The sequence below is a fragment of the Erpetoichthys calabaricus genome, chromosome 2, assembly GCF_900747795.2.
Source record: "Erpetoichthys calabaricus chromosome 2, fErpCal1.3, whole genome shotgun sequence".
NCBI lineage: Eukaryota > Metazoa > Chordata > Cladistia > Polypteriformes > Polypteridae > Erpetoichthys > Erpetoichthys calabaricus.
The window spans coordinates 131,086,148-131,102,194 of NC_041395.2; the positions used below are offsets into that span (position 1 = coordinate 131,086,148).

The window sequence follows — 16,047 nt, forward strand, 5'->3', positions numbered from 1 at the left end:
AAAAGTGTTTTGGAGCCAGCAGGCCCCCATTTAATCAAGAGAAGAAATGGGAAAAAGTGGCCAAAATAAATAGCACGCAAGGGTGCTGAAATAGCAAAAGAAAAGTTCTGCTTCTGAGCGGTCCATCTCAGTCGCTGGTAGTCACCAAACTGATTGACTCTTTCTGGTCCTTGGTGGTTTTATAGAGCTGATTTCCAGAATTGGAGGGTCCTAATGACATGTATTAGGAAGTGACATCACTTGTGTTCCAGCCAATGTTCCCCTGAATTTTGGATGGAAAGAGAGGCTCTGTTAACAAGGGTGCCCCCTCTCCATTGCAGAGTGAATGAACACACACACACAAGCACACATACACAATAGGGCCTTTGCATATGATATGTATACAAACAAAAATGCTGCAAGTATATCAAAATAAATTACACCACAGACTCCAATAGTTCTCTTCAAATATTCCTTCTGTTTATAGAAGGTAAATTCGACAAAGGCTAGCCTAATACCAATCTCCAGTACTTTCTTTTTAAGCCGGTGTCCCATGGGCACAAACTGAATGTAATCAGGATACCATCCCTTGGTGCTACCTTGCTTTTCCTACTCCCTCACCTCTGAAAGCCCTCTTATAATATAGACCCTCTTACGGCATTTTCTTATTTTGCTTAATTCCTGGGCTTTTTTTTTACTTGAAGGCCTCTAGAAAGGATGCTAATATTAGAAAACAAATAATTTAAAGAAGCACTATAACTATACTTTGAAACTAACTGGTTGTGATAATTTTATATAATAATGCACAGTAAATATATGGATTTTTTCATCATGGCCATGTTATCCCTGGAATAAAAAATCATCAGCTGCTGTTCAGGCAGTCAGACACTAGAGGTTGCTTTTACATAATAACACAACCTTCAGTTCCCTGGAGCATGTGCCTGCACACTAAATAAGAAATGTAAGGATTGAATTTCAAAGCTTCCCATGGAAGAACACAAGGTATATAATTAAAAAGAAAGTGTATAATTACTGTGTATTAAAGGGATCTTTTTCGGAACAGACTGCATTTTTAATCTCAGGAGATATTTTACAGTGTGTTGTGTACACAAGACTTTCTTTTTGTTTTATTTCACATATATTCTGATTATACAACTCATTTTTAAAAAACTGAAAAATAGACCCATTTTCTTAATTAAATGATTTCATCCTCTGCTGTTTCATTTTTAGATGAACATGCTAATACCAATCTTAAATCATCAACTTCTTAAAAGCCTGGAGGCAGGGGTGACATGCTGTTCTTTCAGATTAACAAGTGTGCATTATAAGAATTATTACAATCAAAGGCAAATTATTTTAAAATTTACTACAGTAATACAAAATTATTTAGTCTGCTTTGTTAATTTTTTTCAGGATTTATGAAGTCTCAGCATTAAATGAATAATACAAAGTTCCATGGTTTCATTAATCAGGCAGCCAAGGCTAATGCTTTTAATGCTTATGCCTTAAGGGAATACACCTGTGATCCTTTTAGAACAAAAGATTTTACCTGCTTTTTTCTGCAAGGTGAACAAGTGTAATGTAATTGCATTAGCATCAGGTAAATTCATGTAGCTGTAAAATACAGCGTCAAAACAATCCAAGGGGGTATAGTTAATCAATCTGTTAATTCTTCTTGAAGTAAATGCCTAAAAGTCCCATAGGCCTACATGAATAACAGTAAGTACAAAGACTAAACAAGCTTATTACTAGACACCCACTAAGTGCAGTAATGCTACTTGATATATAATTTTAAGTTCACAAAATTCTCTCATATTGAACACTTGCAAAAGACCCATGAAATAAATAAATATTTAAATAAATAATATTTTTTCTTTTTCAAAATAGTGATAAAATAATACACACACACACACATTTATAGAGTATACTGTATGTGCACATGTACACTTTTGTATTTACATAAATAATGCTCTTATATTTTTCATTTTTATTTGCATAAATATACATGTAATGATGTATGGATAGCATCAGGCTTGTTTATGTTTCTCCATGCATTTCCCAAGGTGTGTAACAAGTGGATGGTGTGATCTTGAGTTATAATTGTTTTTCTTTGGAAGGCACTGGGAATGCAACAATCCATAAATGGGAAATAAACTCATAGGAAGGAGGAAATTAGGAGGCTACATGTTTGCTCTACATTAAGTTCATCTAAGAGTTTTGCATATCTACTGGGATTAAAGAACAGGCCCATTCTTATTTTAACAGCCTATCCCAGGATGCATCTGGAAAATAACACAATATACATGAGTCTAATGGAAAAAATAAATAAATAATAAGACAGCACACTTTAACTAGTGCATGGTCAGTATGTCTCGGGCTAATATGTATCTTCTTGTCACTTATTTCCTTTTTAACTCTGTGGCAGTAATGGCCACAAGTAAGAATACAATAACTGATTGCTCACTTCAGGGTCTCTTTAATCTTTCTGGATTCTTAGAAGATGGAGACATTATAATTGGAGGACTGTTCCCAATGCATTATCGAGTACTGGTACAAGATCTGTCATTTTTCTACAAACCTGCTACTTCAGAATGCCTGGGGTGAGTGGGTCTATTGCTACCCAAAAGGCTGGATTTGTACTTTTTTATTCAAATGCAAACATTTCAAATATGGATACAAATTTGAATAAAATATTCTTAACTAGTTAAGAATTGAATTACTTATGTAAGGAAAAATCATCATTTTCTTTTAAATGGTTTTAACTGTCTTTTCATTTGCACAGCTCTCAGCTCTTTACTGCAGTCTGATAAGTGAATAACACCAAGGTAGCTAATTGGAAGGGGGATGGGTGAAATCTGTTAAAAGCTCTTCACAAACTTTACCTTTGAGCCAGGTTTCCAACAGAGTGATCTGTAAACAGAGGCAATGAAAGCTGACAGGTCCAATATACCTTGAAATGGGAAATGAAGCTAACTAAATGTTTAGCGCCTAATTGTTCAACAGGCTTCTCATGCAGTGTACAGGTGCTGCTTTTATTCACGTTTTCTGAAGTAACAAGTTGGTAATTAGGCATATGAAAGGAACATCATTTACAATATTCTAATTTTAATGTTCTAATTGCAAGCCTTAAAAGATCTCAAATAATGTGCAAATTTGACAAAAAAATAGAATGAGTGCATAACTTGAATGTATCACATTTTATTCAGTGACATGCAGTTAATAATAAGAAAAGATTGACCCCATTTCCTGGTGGCAGGGTGACACGGTGGTAAGTGTTGCTGCCTTGCAACAATGAAACCGGTGTTCACGTTTTGTGTGCTCCCTGTGTGGAGTTTGCATGTTCTCCCTCTGACTGCATGGGCTTCCTTTAGGTGTTGTGGTCTTCTACCACAATCCAAAGACATGTAGGCTAGGAGAATTGGTGTTGCTAAAGTTGCCTTGTCCAGGAACTGCTGCTGCCTGATGGAAAGTCAGATAGAATCCAGCTGCCCCACAACCCTCCCTTGAATAAATGGTTGGATGACCCATTATTTGCTATGCAGTTAAGTGTATGTGAATGTGCTCTGCGCTACACAGCCATGCCAGCATAGACTCCTGCTTCTTCTAATTTCAAACATGCTTTCAGAAAATGGATGGATGGATAAAAACACATAATCATTCATAAGTTAATGTAAGCATTTGCATGCAAATATTTTTTCATTCTGTCTATTCTCAGATCTTATTTAGTCCAATTTTAAGGTTATGGGAGCTGAAGTCTATCCTGGCAGAAAATTATCCACAATCATTCACACAAGACCAATTATTCCACTATGGAAGGTTTTGTGATGTGAGAGAATGATGAAACAACTGGTAAAAAATGCTTGGCAAGGTGTAGAACACAGTCACTGGTCATGCCATGAACCTGGTTTTGATGTAAATGTAGTCTTGGGAGCTTGAAAAACAGCAATGATAACCAGTGCACCACTGTGCTGTTTTAAATTCAATTATGGCTCAAAACACCTCTAAAGCAAATTATATAAATTAACTAAAAATAAACAAGCATAATTTTTGTTGTCATTTAATTACTAGTCTTCTAAATGTTTTTCAGCTTTGACCCTAGGTCTTTTCGCTGGGCCCAAACAATGAGATTTGCGATTAAGGAAATAAATGAAAATCCACATCTCCTTCCAAATATAACTTTGGGATATAAGATTTACGATTCATGTGCCACACATGTAGCTGCTCTTCGAGCAACTCTCACATTACTTAATGGACCTGAAAATGTTCAAAGTGAATTCTGTCTGGGATCATCGCCTGTGAAAGCCATCATTGGAGATTCGGGATCATCTCAATCTATTGTTGTGTCAAGAACATTGCAGCCTTTTAAAGTGCCAATGGTATGCTTTTATAATGTGTATACAGTAGTTTTAGAAGCACTAGGCCCAAATAAAAATAACTAGTGAGGCATTCAAATTTCAAAACTTGGTGTTTGTATTTAATTATACAGTATAATCTGAATTTCCATATAAAAATTCACAGGTTAACAATTCATTCAAATAGAGAAATAATCAGATAACAATGTAAGATAGATAGATAGATAGATAGATAGATAGATAGATAGATAGATAGATAGATAGATAGATAGATAGATAGATAGATAGATAGATAGATGTTCCCCATTTCTATGTTAATTTGTTTATTTCATTTGCTGAATGAAATAAGTGCACTAAACCCAGAAAATCAGATATATTTTAAATGAAACCTTTTTAAAACCAAGACAGTGGTATTTTATACAAAGTTCACTGTTGCATATCCATGGTAATATATCTCATATTTATTTAGTCTGGCGCCTCTTACAGTAAACATTATCGCAAAATCTTAATTTATGAATACTGCATTACTTCTTTACATGTTGAAACCTTTCTTTATTTTTTCTTTTTTTAATACAGATAAGTTACATTTCCACATGTTCTTGCCTTGGCAACAGAAAAGAATTCCCAACTTTTTTCCGAACTGTTCCTAGTGATATATACCAAGTAAAAGCAATTGCTCAGCTTGTCAAGCATTTTGGGTGGACTTGGGTGGCAGCAATTTCAGAGGATGGAGATTATGGCAGATATGCTTTTAAAGCACTTATTGAGGAATTCAAAAAAAGTGGAGTATGTTTATCTTATTATGAAGTTATCCCGAAAGTGTACAACAAAAAAAGAATTCTTGAAATTTTAGAAGTCATGAAGGCATCCTCCGCAAAGGTTGTTATATCTTTTGCTGGGGAAGGAGATCTTTATCCGTTATTGTCGGAATATGCACGGCAAAATATTACAGGTATTCAGTGGATAGCGAGTGAAGCCTGGGTGACAGCTTCTTTATTTTCTTCCGGTGAGTTTTATCCATCTCTTGGTGGGACAATAGGCTTCGCCATTCGCAAAGGAGAAATCCCATCTTTAAAAGATTTTCTGTTTAAAGTTACTCCACTGGCATACCCAGAAAGTGCTTTTGTAAAGGAACTGTGGACTTCTGTTTTTGGCTGCACTTTTCAGATTTCCAACTTAACTGGAAGTTCTGGGCAAATGACTCCTAAGTGTACAGGCAAAGAATCTTTAGAAGAAAAATATAATATATATACAGATGTATCAAGCCTTCGAGTTTCTTACAATGTATACAAAGCAGTATATGCTATTGCTTATTCTTTGCAAAATATTATCAACTGCAAGCCCGGCAATGGGCCATTCCATAATTTTACTTGTGCAAATATTACAAACTTGGAACCCTGGCAGGTAATTTTATACAATGTAAGAACATACTAAAGTTAGTAGAGTCAGGTAGGCAGGGTTAGTGATTTAATAAAAAAATGTGCTATGATAGCTCTCCTCTTTTTTTTATAATTTTAATGTCAGAAAATGTTAAATGGAAGTGTTAGTACAGTTAGTTTTTCAAAACAGTGGAAAATGTACAAAAGTAATGCATAAAAAACTTTTCAGTGAAGATTGAAATAAAGATAAGATAAAATAAAATAAATCAGTAAATATGTTTGTTATTGCTTTAATTTGATTGTATTGTGTTTATTAAGGAAGTGCTTTGCCATCCTAAATTTTTCAGTATTCTAAATCTGCTGTATTCATGTATGTTGGATATACTGTATATTGTACATAAATGAAAGAAAGAAAGAAAGAAAGAAAGAAAGAAAGAAAGAAAGAAAGAAAGAAAGAAAGAAAGAAAGAAAGAAAGAAAGACAGTACTGTGGAACCTAATAGTAAGGCACAATAGAATCTAACAATTCTCATTGACATTTAGTGTGGAATAATATTATTTTTTGTGCTTTACAATACATTTAAACTGAGTTAATTAAAACATAGCTCTCTAGTAGTTATAAACAGACCATAGATTTGGACTAGATAAGTTAATTCCTTTGAGCTTGTTTGTAAATTGCAGTTTGCATGTGTTAATTTCTTCTGAAAATATCTTTGTAGAATGGCAGTAACAGTAATAGTACTTACTGTATTATTAAAAAAATACTCTTTATTTTTGATTACATTGTAGCTTCAGCATTATATTCAAGATGTATCATTTACGAGTAACATGGGAGAAACCATATATTTTGATAAAAATGGTGATCCAGTTCCATCATATGATATTATAAACTGGCAAAGAGGAGCAGATGGAAAAATCTGGTTCATTACTGTTGGACTCTATGATGTCTCTGCTGGTGCAGGAAAAGAACTTATAATAAATGAGGATGCTGTCATTTGGAATAACGACAAAATCAAGGCAAGATGCAAAGATCCTCTAGTAATGTCTTTGTAAGAAATCTGATTTTCATTTTATAGATATATATATAGATTATAACACACATATTTACTAAAATGTATTAAGCTAAAGTAAAGGGCTAAATATCATTAAGAGTTCAAAGTGAACATGGCATGGAATTTGCACTTTTTTTTTTGAATGTATATTTCAGGTGCCCCAGTCATTATGCTCTGAAGCTTGCCCGTCTGGCACAAGGAAAGGGGTACGTCAAGGAGAGCCTCTTTGTTGCTTTGATTGCCTACCATGTGCTGATGGCGAAATTAGTAATCAAACAGGTATACTTTTTTTGTGCCACTGTTCAGCTACATGTGTGTATGGAATAATGTAATGCAGTGTAGTAAATTTTTTTAATTGGAAGTTTTGTTTTTCTATATTTCCCTTAGATTCAGTAGAATGTACTCACTGTCCTTCTGATTTCTGGTCCAATGCTGAAAGAACTGAATGCATCCCAAAAGAGATTGAATTTCTCACTTATGATGAAATCGGAGCTTCATTAGCCGTGATTGCTTTATTTGGTACCTGTCTTACATTTGGAGTCCTTGGCATATTCCTGTATTATAAAAGCACTCCAATTGTCCGGGTGAACAATTCTGAACTCAGCTTCTTTATTCTTTTTTCACTGGCACTCTGCTTCTTGTGCTCCATTGCATTCATAGGAGAGCCAGGCAGTTGGTCATGCATGCTTAGGCACACAGTGTTTAGTGTTACCTTTTCATTATGCATATCTTGCATTCTTGGCAAAACAGTTGTTGTTTTAATGGCTTTCAAAGCCACACAACCTGGTAACAACCTCATGAAATATTTTGGACCTTTACAGCAAAGAATGATGATTTTATCTTGTACCCTTATTCAGATTGTTATTTGTGCAATTTGGTTGATTTCTACACCCCCTTTCCCTGTGAAAAATACTAAATACCAAAATTCGAAAATAATATTGGAATGTCACGTGGGCTCTACTCTGGCCTTTTGGTTTGTCTTGGGCTATGTTGGGATTTTAGCCTGTTTGTGTTTTGTTCTGGCTTTTTTAGCAAGAAAACTTCCTGATAATTTTAATGAGGCCAAGTACATAACATTCAGCATGCTCATCTTTTGTTCTGTGTGGTTGGCATTTATTCCAGCATATGTCAGCTCACCTGGCAAATACACTGTTGCAGTGGAAATATTTGCAATTCTTTCATCTAGTTTTGGGTTACTTTTTTGTATATTTGCCCCAAAATGCTATATTATTTTACTGAAACCAGAAAAAAATACAAAGCAGTATCTTATGAGAAAAGTAAATAAACAAATTGGCTCCAGTAACTAATTATCTCATTATTTATTGTTGCCACATTACTAGCAGGTTTAACTAATACAACATTATCAAAGGATTTTAATCAATGATATATTGTACTTAAAATAGCCAAAATCTTTCAAGCAACATTTTCTTAATATAGTAATATGCTTTTTGCACAAAATTGTTCTTTATGGTAGCTGTGCACAAATATGTAGCAACAGAATCACTAATCTGAAATTGTTTTATTATATAACATACTCAGTTGGATAGCAGAAATAGATGGACGAGATGGTGTGAGAACAGCCTGGGCTACTTTTATCCTATTCATTTTAACTGTATTGTGTTGTTAAATTTTACATAACATGTACATCATTTTTCAGGTTTTCAAAACCTTAAAACCTTAGAACCTAAATTATTAATCTTAAAACCTTAACATCATAGTCTATTCAGGTTAAAAATTGTATTCTGTATTGTTATATTTTACATAACCTATATACAATATATTACTAATTTCCATCCATCCATCCATCCATTATCCAACCCGCTATATCCTAACTACAGGGTCACGGGGGTCTGCTGGAGCCAATCCCAGCCAACACAGGGCGCAAGGCAGGAAACAGACCCCAGGCAGGGCGCCAGCCCACCGCAGATATTACTAATTTTCATATCGAAATCTTAAAATTTTAAAGGCGCTAATGAAATTGGCTACTTGCCTGCAGTTTTGATCTCACTTCATTCAACTGCATGATAAAAAAAAACTAATGTAAGTAAACAAAATTAATAGAGACATTTCAAATCAAAATGAAGCACTACAAATCTGTTACAGATTTTGTTTAAGCCAACAAAACCAAAGAAAGTTGTGTTGTGTACCCCATTTTGTTTTCTATTGCTGCATATGAGAATGCAGCTGTTTCTTCCACTGTTTCTGGTCCATTCCTCTTCTGTTCCTGAAATTCAAATGCTGGAGATCCAATGTTTAAGACATCAATTGGACAACCCTGTTGTGTTCAAGAAAACAAAGACGTACAAGAGAGTGAGTCAACACAAAATACTCTACAAGTTCTTGTCATGTGAATTTGAAGATTTTGCTTGTTAACCTTGTGTGGAACAAAAGATGTAGGGTGGAGCAAAAGCAGAGTGTGCATTTTCAAACCTGGAGGCATGCTTTCATGATTTTTTTGAAATTACAAAGAATGTGAGTAGTGATCCTCATTTTGGCTTGTTGTTTTACTAGTGTTCTTTTGAGATGTACGCATATTTGGTTGAAAAAGTACATTATGTGAAATTATGTCTGAGTGTGTGGTTGTAGGGCTGACATGCCCCAAAGCAGATAGTTTCCGTAGTCCATGTAGATGTACAACATTCATAGATTTATTCAGCGGTTATCACCCATAAATATTTAGAAAACAAAAACATGCTCTAAAAGCAACATCTAATGTTTTTCTCCAAGTATATTTTCATTTTACCACATACTCAGCTAACAATTATAAGGAAGTAACAACTATGAACTTTAAGGATATGAGAACCAGACATACATTAGGAGTAATTATCAAAATCAGAACTGTTTCTGGTAAGCTTGGTTGAACTTACAGAAGAGCCAGAAAGGAATCAAGTAAGGCAAATCACTACTGAATTCATTAAGTCATTCATTTTCTGAAACCCATCACTTCATTACAGGAAGTCAGCTGGACCAGAGATTATACTAACACCACTGGGCACAAGACAGAATCAACTGTAATGTATTTGAAGAAAGACCTCCAAAACAAAGCAATGTCTTGAAATGCTCATTCTAAAATTAAAAACATAAGGAATATGTGGTGGGCACGGTGGCACAGTGGGTAGCGCTGCTGCCTCGCAGTTAGGAGACCTGGGGACCTGGGTTCGCTTCCCGGGTCCTCCCTGCGTGGAGTTTGCATGTTCTCCCCGTGTCTGCGTGGGTTTCCTCCGGGCGCTCCGGTTTCCTCCCACAGTCCAAAGACATGCAGGTTAGGTGGATTGGCGATTCAAAAATTGGCCCTAGTGTGTGCTTGGTGTGTGGGTGTGTTTATGTGTGTCCTGCGGTGGGTTGGCACCCTGCCCTGGATTGGTTCCTGCCTTGTGCCCTGTGTTGGCTGGGATTGGCTCCAGCAGACCCCCGTGACCCTGTGTTCGGATTCAGCGGGTTGGAAAATGGATGGATGGATGAATATGTGGTGGCAAGAAACCCATATGAAAGAAGATTCAACAAAATTTTATATGCACAGAAACTATATTATGGAACAAGAAACATTGACAGTTTGCATAGATGACATTAATTTTTGTTACTTTAATGTACATTTTAGAATAGAGTTGTGGAAGAGAGGTGAAAAAGAAAGTGCAGGCAGGGTGGAATGGGGGAAGAAGAATGCCAGAAGTGATTTGTGACAAACGGATATCAGCAAGAGTGAAAGGGAAGGTCTACAGAATGGTAGTGAGACCAGCTATGTTATATGGGTTGGAGACGGTGGCACTGACCAGAAAGCAGGAGACAGAACTGGAGGTAGCAGAGTTAAAGATGCTAAGATTTGCACTGGGTGTGACGAGAATGGTGGGTATATTGGGAAAAGGATGTTAACGATAGAGCTGCCAGGCCAGAGGAAAAGAGGAAGGCCTAAGAGAAGGTTTATGGATGTGGTGAGAGGGGACATGAAGGTGGTGGGTGTAACAGAGCAAGATTCAGAAGACAGGAGAATATGGAAGAAGATGATCCGCTGTGGCAACCCATAATGGGAGCAGCCGAAAGAAGACTGTGCATTTTAGAATAGAAGGCAGTATTTCATATGAAGAGGAAACAATGAGAGGAACAAATCATTAAGTCATGTTGGAAAAGTGAAACTTACAAATATCCTATTGACTGCTGCCAGAGAAATCCAAACACAAAACACACCGTCAAACTATTTCAAGTTAATTGGAAAGATAACAACAAAGTCAGGAAAAGAACAACCAATACTCATACAGTATCTCAATATATGGTGATATCTTATTATGGGAATTACAGACAGCAGAAGGCAGGTATTTAATCTGAAAGTGACACCAGTCCACTGTACCAGCAACACAACTCACGCAATCTCCAATGAACCAGAAAACATTTCTTCACATTATGGAACGAAACTAGAGTACAAGACAAAAAATAAAAAAAGAACATAAAATGAATGCTGAAACTACCCAAACTGCACCTGAGTCTCACAATTACTGAAGTATGCAGCATTATCTGGACAGGGAAATGTAAAAAGAATATTACACACTCAAAAGAAACTCGAGATCTTAGATGTACCATGTAACACTTCCTGAAATGTTAGTTAAAAGTATGTTTTAAAAGTTTTCCTAGAAGAGCTTCAAATTAGGACCTGCTCACTATTACTTTTTTTTAAAAGTGCATAGAGTATTGTTGCTTGGAAAATATATTGTGCTTTTCCTGAAATCTTGATCAACCTTACGGAATTTTTACCCAAATTTGAATTTTATTTTGATTTATGACTCTTTTACCCATTTTTAATATTATGGTTGTTTTGTTTTTTAGAAAATAATTGCTTTCATTATCAATCTATCACCACCACCCACACACTCAAAAACAGCAATGCCACTGCTTTTGAGCTAATATGTGGGTATGTATATAATCAACTTTGTGTGGAGCTATTGTGCAAAAGATTAAGGCTTGACATTTGAAAGAACATGGACAGTTCATGTAAACATCTTCCAGAAGCTATGTTGTTTTATTTTTTTAGATTTCAGAATTCATTTTTGATTATGCCTTCAGTCATGTAACACATTATATGTATTTAGCAGAGAAGGTGTTTACTTTTAATTAAGTTTAATGTTTCATCATGTGTCTCTCCATCTATCCCACTGTAAACCTATTAAAACATGGCAAGTCCCATACTTTGTCTAGTAAGGACTGGATACAGAAAAGAAAACAACAGTAAAAGGAATTTCATCTTACAGAAGAACACATTGAGGCATAAATTCATACTCACACAAGGCAAATTTATTTACTTATTTGGCTGACACCTTTATCCAAAGCAACTTACAACATTTGAGTTACAGTTGGATACATTTCTTCTTCCAATTTGATCACAGGCAAGTGAAGTGACTTGCTCAGCGTCACACAGTGTCAGGATTCAAACTCACAACCTCAGGGTTTGAAGTCCTAAGCCTTGACAACTGCACCACATTTCCCAAGTAAACTTTACATAGATGTATTTGAATATGGAAGGGAACATGATGACTTGGAAAAACCCAATTAAACTTGCAAAACATCTCTGAAGCTTTGAGACAACAGCACAAGCTGCTGCACCACCAAGCTGCTCTGCATAAAGTCATGAAAGATCCACCAAAATATTTACAGTAAACTTCAATGATAATATGTAGTTATGTCATTTATGCAATTTATTTTTTCATAGTATTACTATTAAAGTGCTCAGTTTATGTCACGATAACCTCTGTCTCCCACATGTAATGGACTAAGTGAATCCAGAAAAAGAATGAATAGATTCATTAGGAAAACTGCTAACCAGCAATGCTATATATCATTTTGGAATGTCCAAAGATTCAAAACCATACAAAATAACCTAAAATAATAAATGACCGTGATTTAAGTATTTTTTGTTACTTCTTAAGATTGTCAGCTTCCTATTGCTGTACTATGGCTGATCATTAGATGGTAAAAATGTTTTATATTACACTCAGAAATGTCAATTGTTTTGATTTACCTTCCATAAAGTACTATTGGAAGCCCATAACTTGCACACAATGAAACTATTATTTCATTAAGCAGATTTTAACTTTCACTGAAAAATTAACAGAGAATATTATGTATCTACTAAGCCTGTATTATTTCAATATAATCCAGAAATGTCTGAAGTGAGTTGGGTAAAAGCAGTAATTTGTATCACTTTTCTGATGTATGACTAAAATTTTTCTTTTTTACATTTGAAACCACTCAATCACTATTTTCATCTAAGTCTGACAAAAGGACAAAAATAAAACCTGCTGTTTCTTTCTTTACAAGATGGTTAAATAAGATAGTTTTAGTAACTAGTACACATTAAATGAACAGGCTAGACAATTTGCTTTGCAAATATTTTTGTAACATTTCTTAATAATAGGCAAATAAGGTTTATTTTGAAATTTGCTCCTCATCTTTTTATTTTGTGGTCAGAACAACCCTTTTTACTGTCAATGTTTTTGATAGCAATAGAAATAAAAAGTATATACAACTTCCAAGAAATGACCAAAGTGGGCACATTTCTATCAAAGTTATGTTTTGTTTTTGGAAAGTTGAAGTAATTCTGTAGGAAGATGCAGTCAAAGCCCAACATAGACAAACCAATAAACATAACATCAAGTCATGACAAAATATGTGCCAACGCCATACTGAGTGCACTCTAAATTAAACTCAACCTGAAGAGCAAACTCTTTAAAATTAGGGTTAGGGTTAGGGTCAATCCTACCTTTTTGCATATCATTAAATTTGATGTGAATAAATGAGAGGAAGACAGAAAAGGGGATGGGGTCCTGTAGGAGGCACATTTAATGTCTGGGTTGAATGAAAATTTAAATAAACAAACATTTCAGCTACCTTGCCTGGCTCATTTAAATATGGTTTAGTGCTTTTTATGGCAGGTCTGACCTCCATGGAAGCGGATCTTCAAATGAATGTTGACTTCTGGTGATATTGTGTCTTGTCAAGGGACTTCTTGAACATTCTATGGGCAGAAATGGAAAAATGGTTAGAAACTGTGCATCGCCCTTAGTCTTCATTCTGTTTCCCTTTATCAGAGCGTGTGAGATACTAATTGCTTGTGCATTTACACGGGTGATATTCATTTTCATTTAAAATATCTTAAAGAGATGTGAAACCTCATAAAAATGTGCATGTCCAGTGTAGGTGAACATCTGTGTTATATGCATTTCAGTTGTTTTACTGTGGACAAACATACTTATGTAAACAATGTGAATACATTAGTATAAACAGAGATCATTTTGGTTTAAAACCTCAATTTTTAAAAGAATACATAGCGTGTGTAGATGTAGTCTAAGTGTAAGTTAGACATGGTGTGACCAATTATGTACATGAAGCCAATCAGGAATGCGTTTCCTAAAAGTGTTGTAATGCTAAGTAATTTTTTTAACTCAATTTAGGATTGTTTGTTAATTAACAACCATTTCCCAAAACCCATCTCAACTAAAGTAGTATGTACACCTATTTGTAATTTAACAACCTACCCAAGATAGTCGTTATTCGCAAAGTTCTTTATTTGGAACTTGTCTGCAGTTCTTCCCACAAAAGCCAGAGGGTACTCATCACGGTAGAAGAAAATTAACTGACTCCACAGAGAGATTAATAAAGCTTTGAAAAGGTGTAGTATCTATGAAGATTATGTACTATGCCCTTTATACTATAGATTAGAGAGCACTTCACAACCCTTTGGCCAAGATTTAACTTGTATTACATACAGTAGGTATGTGTGTTTTATTTTAAGATGTGTTTTATTTTTTCACAAATTGCACTGCCCCTGTTTATACTTCCTAATGCTTAATTTGGATGTCAGCATCAAATTTAGGATGAAGTAACTTAGCACTAGAAAGCTTCATAGCAGCATTCAAACACGTCACTGAGTTAAACACCCTATTTTGTAGTATTCTGTATTATAACCTAAAAATAACTGTTCACAGATAAAAATTGTTCCAAAGAACCAGGGATATTTTGAGTCTGTTTAGCAATAAAATGTCCCAATGTTAACAAAATTAAATTTCTCATTCAAGCAGGAAGCACACAGAACAGCCATTATTTCCATCTGGAAATTCATTGTAGACATTATTATGTATGCAAGGCAGATTCTAGTAAATAAGTTAAATACTTCTTCCATGGGTAAGACAATACCTAGTGGCCAGCCTCTAGCCAACAGATGGATTATGAATAATAAAAATTACTTCACAGGAGAATAATGTGGTAAATTAGTCATTTAATCTTAGTCTTTGTGTATTATTAGTTCACTTTCAACAAAACCTATCATTACAGCTACTAGGATCTACACCTCCTCCTCAGTTTACACTGCAGATGCACAATGTTTTCATACAGGTGTTGAGTACATTGAATTTTACAATGCTGCTTTTTTTCTAACGGAATTGTGTGTTACTTATTATTGAGACTGTATAATAATTGACTTTGTCTTTATTACGAAATAACAATTCAAGTTTTACTTCGAAAGATCACAGCACAGCACAGTTGAGTTTTACAAAGCCTTGGAAGAATATGTTTAACAGAGAGAGTTTAATTTTAGTTTGAAGAAAACTAGGGAAAGTGAACAGAGTGTGTGCTCGCAGATATTTTACAATTAAACATATGACAGCTGCATTTATATTTTAGTACCTTGTGATGTAGAGCCTCTTGATCAAAGAGCTTATGTGTAGTTAGATTTATACATTAGAAAAAATAATTGCAATCATATAAAAAACACTGTAAGCATCATTTTTCATAACAGATCAGATAATGCTGTTAAATGTCACATGTTGTACATTTGCAAAAAAATGGTATGTATGCACAATACAATTGGGGGCACATGCTTACTTCATTTTCAAAGAGAGAAACCCTTCTCATCTATATGACTTTGACAAGCAGAATGTAGAGGAATACAACATACTTAAAAAAGGAGTACTCGACAGATACGACATTACTTGAACACATACCCATAAGTGTCACAAGTGGAAATTTGACCACAACAAGAATCTAACAAGCCTGTGAGGGCATAAGTATTTGATCTCTGGAGCAGAGTTACAAAATGGCTGAGGCCAACTGAAAACACAGGGCAGCAAATTGTTGTGGTTGATTATTTTGTGCACAATTCTCTCTGTAGAACAGCCCAACAACATTCTGTGGTATAGTGGGTCCACAGCTCATGTCAAAAGGGCCAGTTTTTAAAATAAATAATTGGCGCACTCGCGGCTTAGTGAGGGGGCGTGGTGGTGTGTGGCCGAGCGGTTCTCGGGGA

At 35.1% G+C, this 16,047-nt stretch overlaps 1 protein-coding gene across 1 annotated transcript; it reads left to right on the top strand.

The window, feature by feature from the left end:
• The first annotated feature begins 2,330 nt into the window (after positions 1 to 2,330).
• Positions 2,331 to 8,083, top strand: LOC114669572 (extracellular calcium-sensing receptor-like). Its single transcript, XM_028825759.2, has 6 exons — positions 2,331 to 2,579; positions 4,067 to 4,355; positions 4,908 to 5,735; positions 6,499 to 6,726; positions 6,917 to 7,040; positions 7,149 to 8,083. Exons 1-6 carry the CDS (start codon positions 2,338 to 2,340, stop codon positions 8,066 to 8,068), a joined length of 2,631 nt encoding a protein of 876 aa, XP_028681592.2. The 5' UTR covers positions 2,331 to 2,337; the 3' UTR covers positions 8,069 to 8,083.
• The last annotated feature ends 7,964 nt before the right edge of the window (positions 8,084 to 16,047 follow it).

What these genes read in the sequence shown, in the direction of transcription:
- LOC114669572 (XM_028825759.2), top strand. Translation starts at nt 2,338, where the DNA reads ATGGTCAGTATGTCTCGGGCTAATATGTATCTTCTTGTCACTTATTTC. An exon ending in AGCCTTTTAAAGTGCCAATG is followed by an intron (nt 4,356 to 4,907) that starts GTATGCTTTTAT and finishes TTTTTAATACAG; the next exon opens with ATAAGTTACATTTCCACATG. An exon ending in GGAATAACGACAAAATCAAG is followed by an intron (nt 6,727 to 6,916) that starts GCAAGATGCAAA and finishes TGTATATTTCAG; the next exon opens with GTGCCCCAGTCATTATGCTC.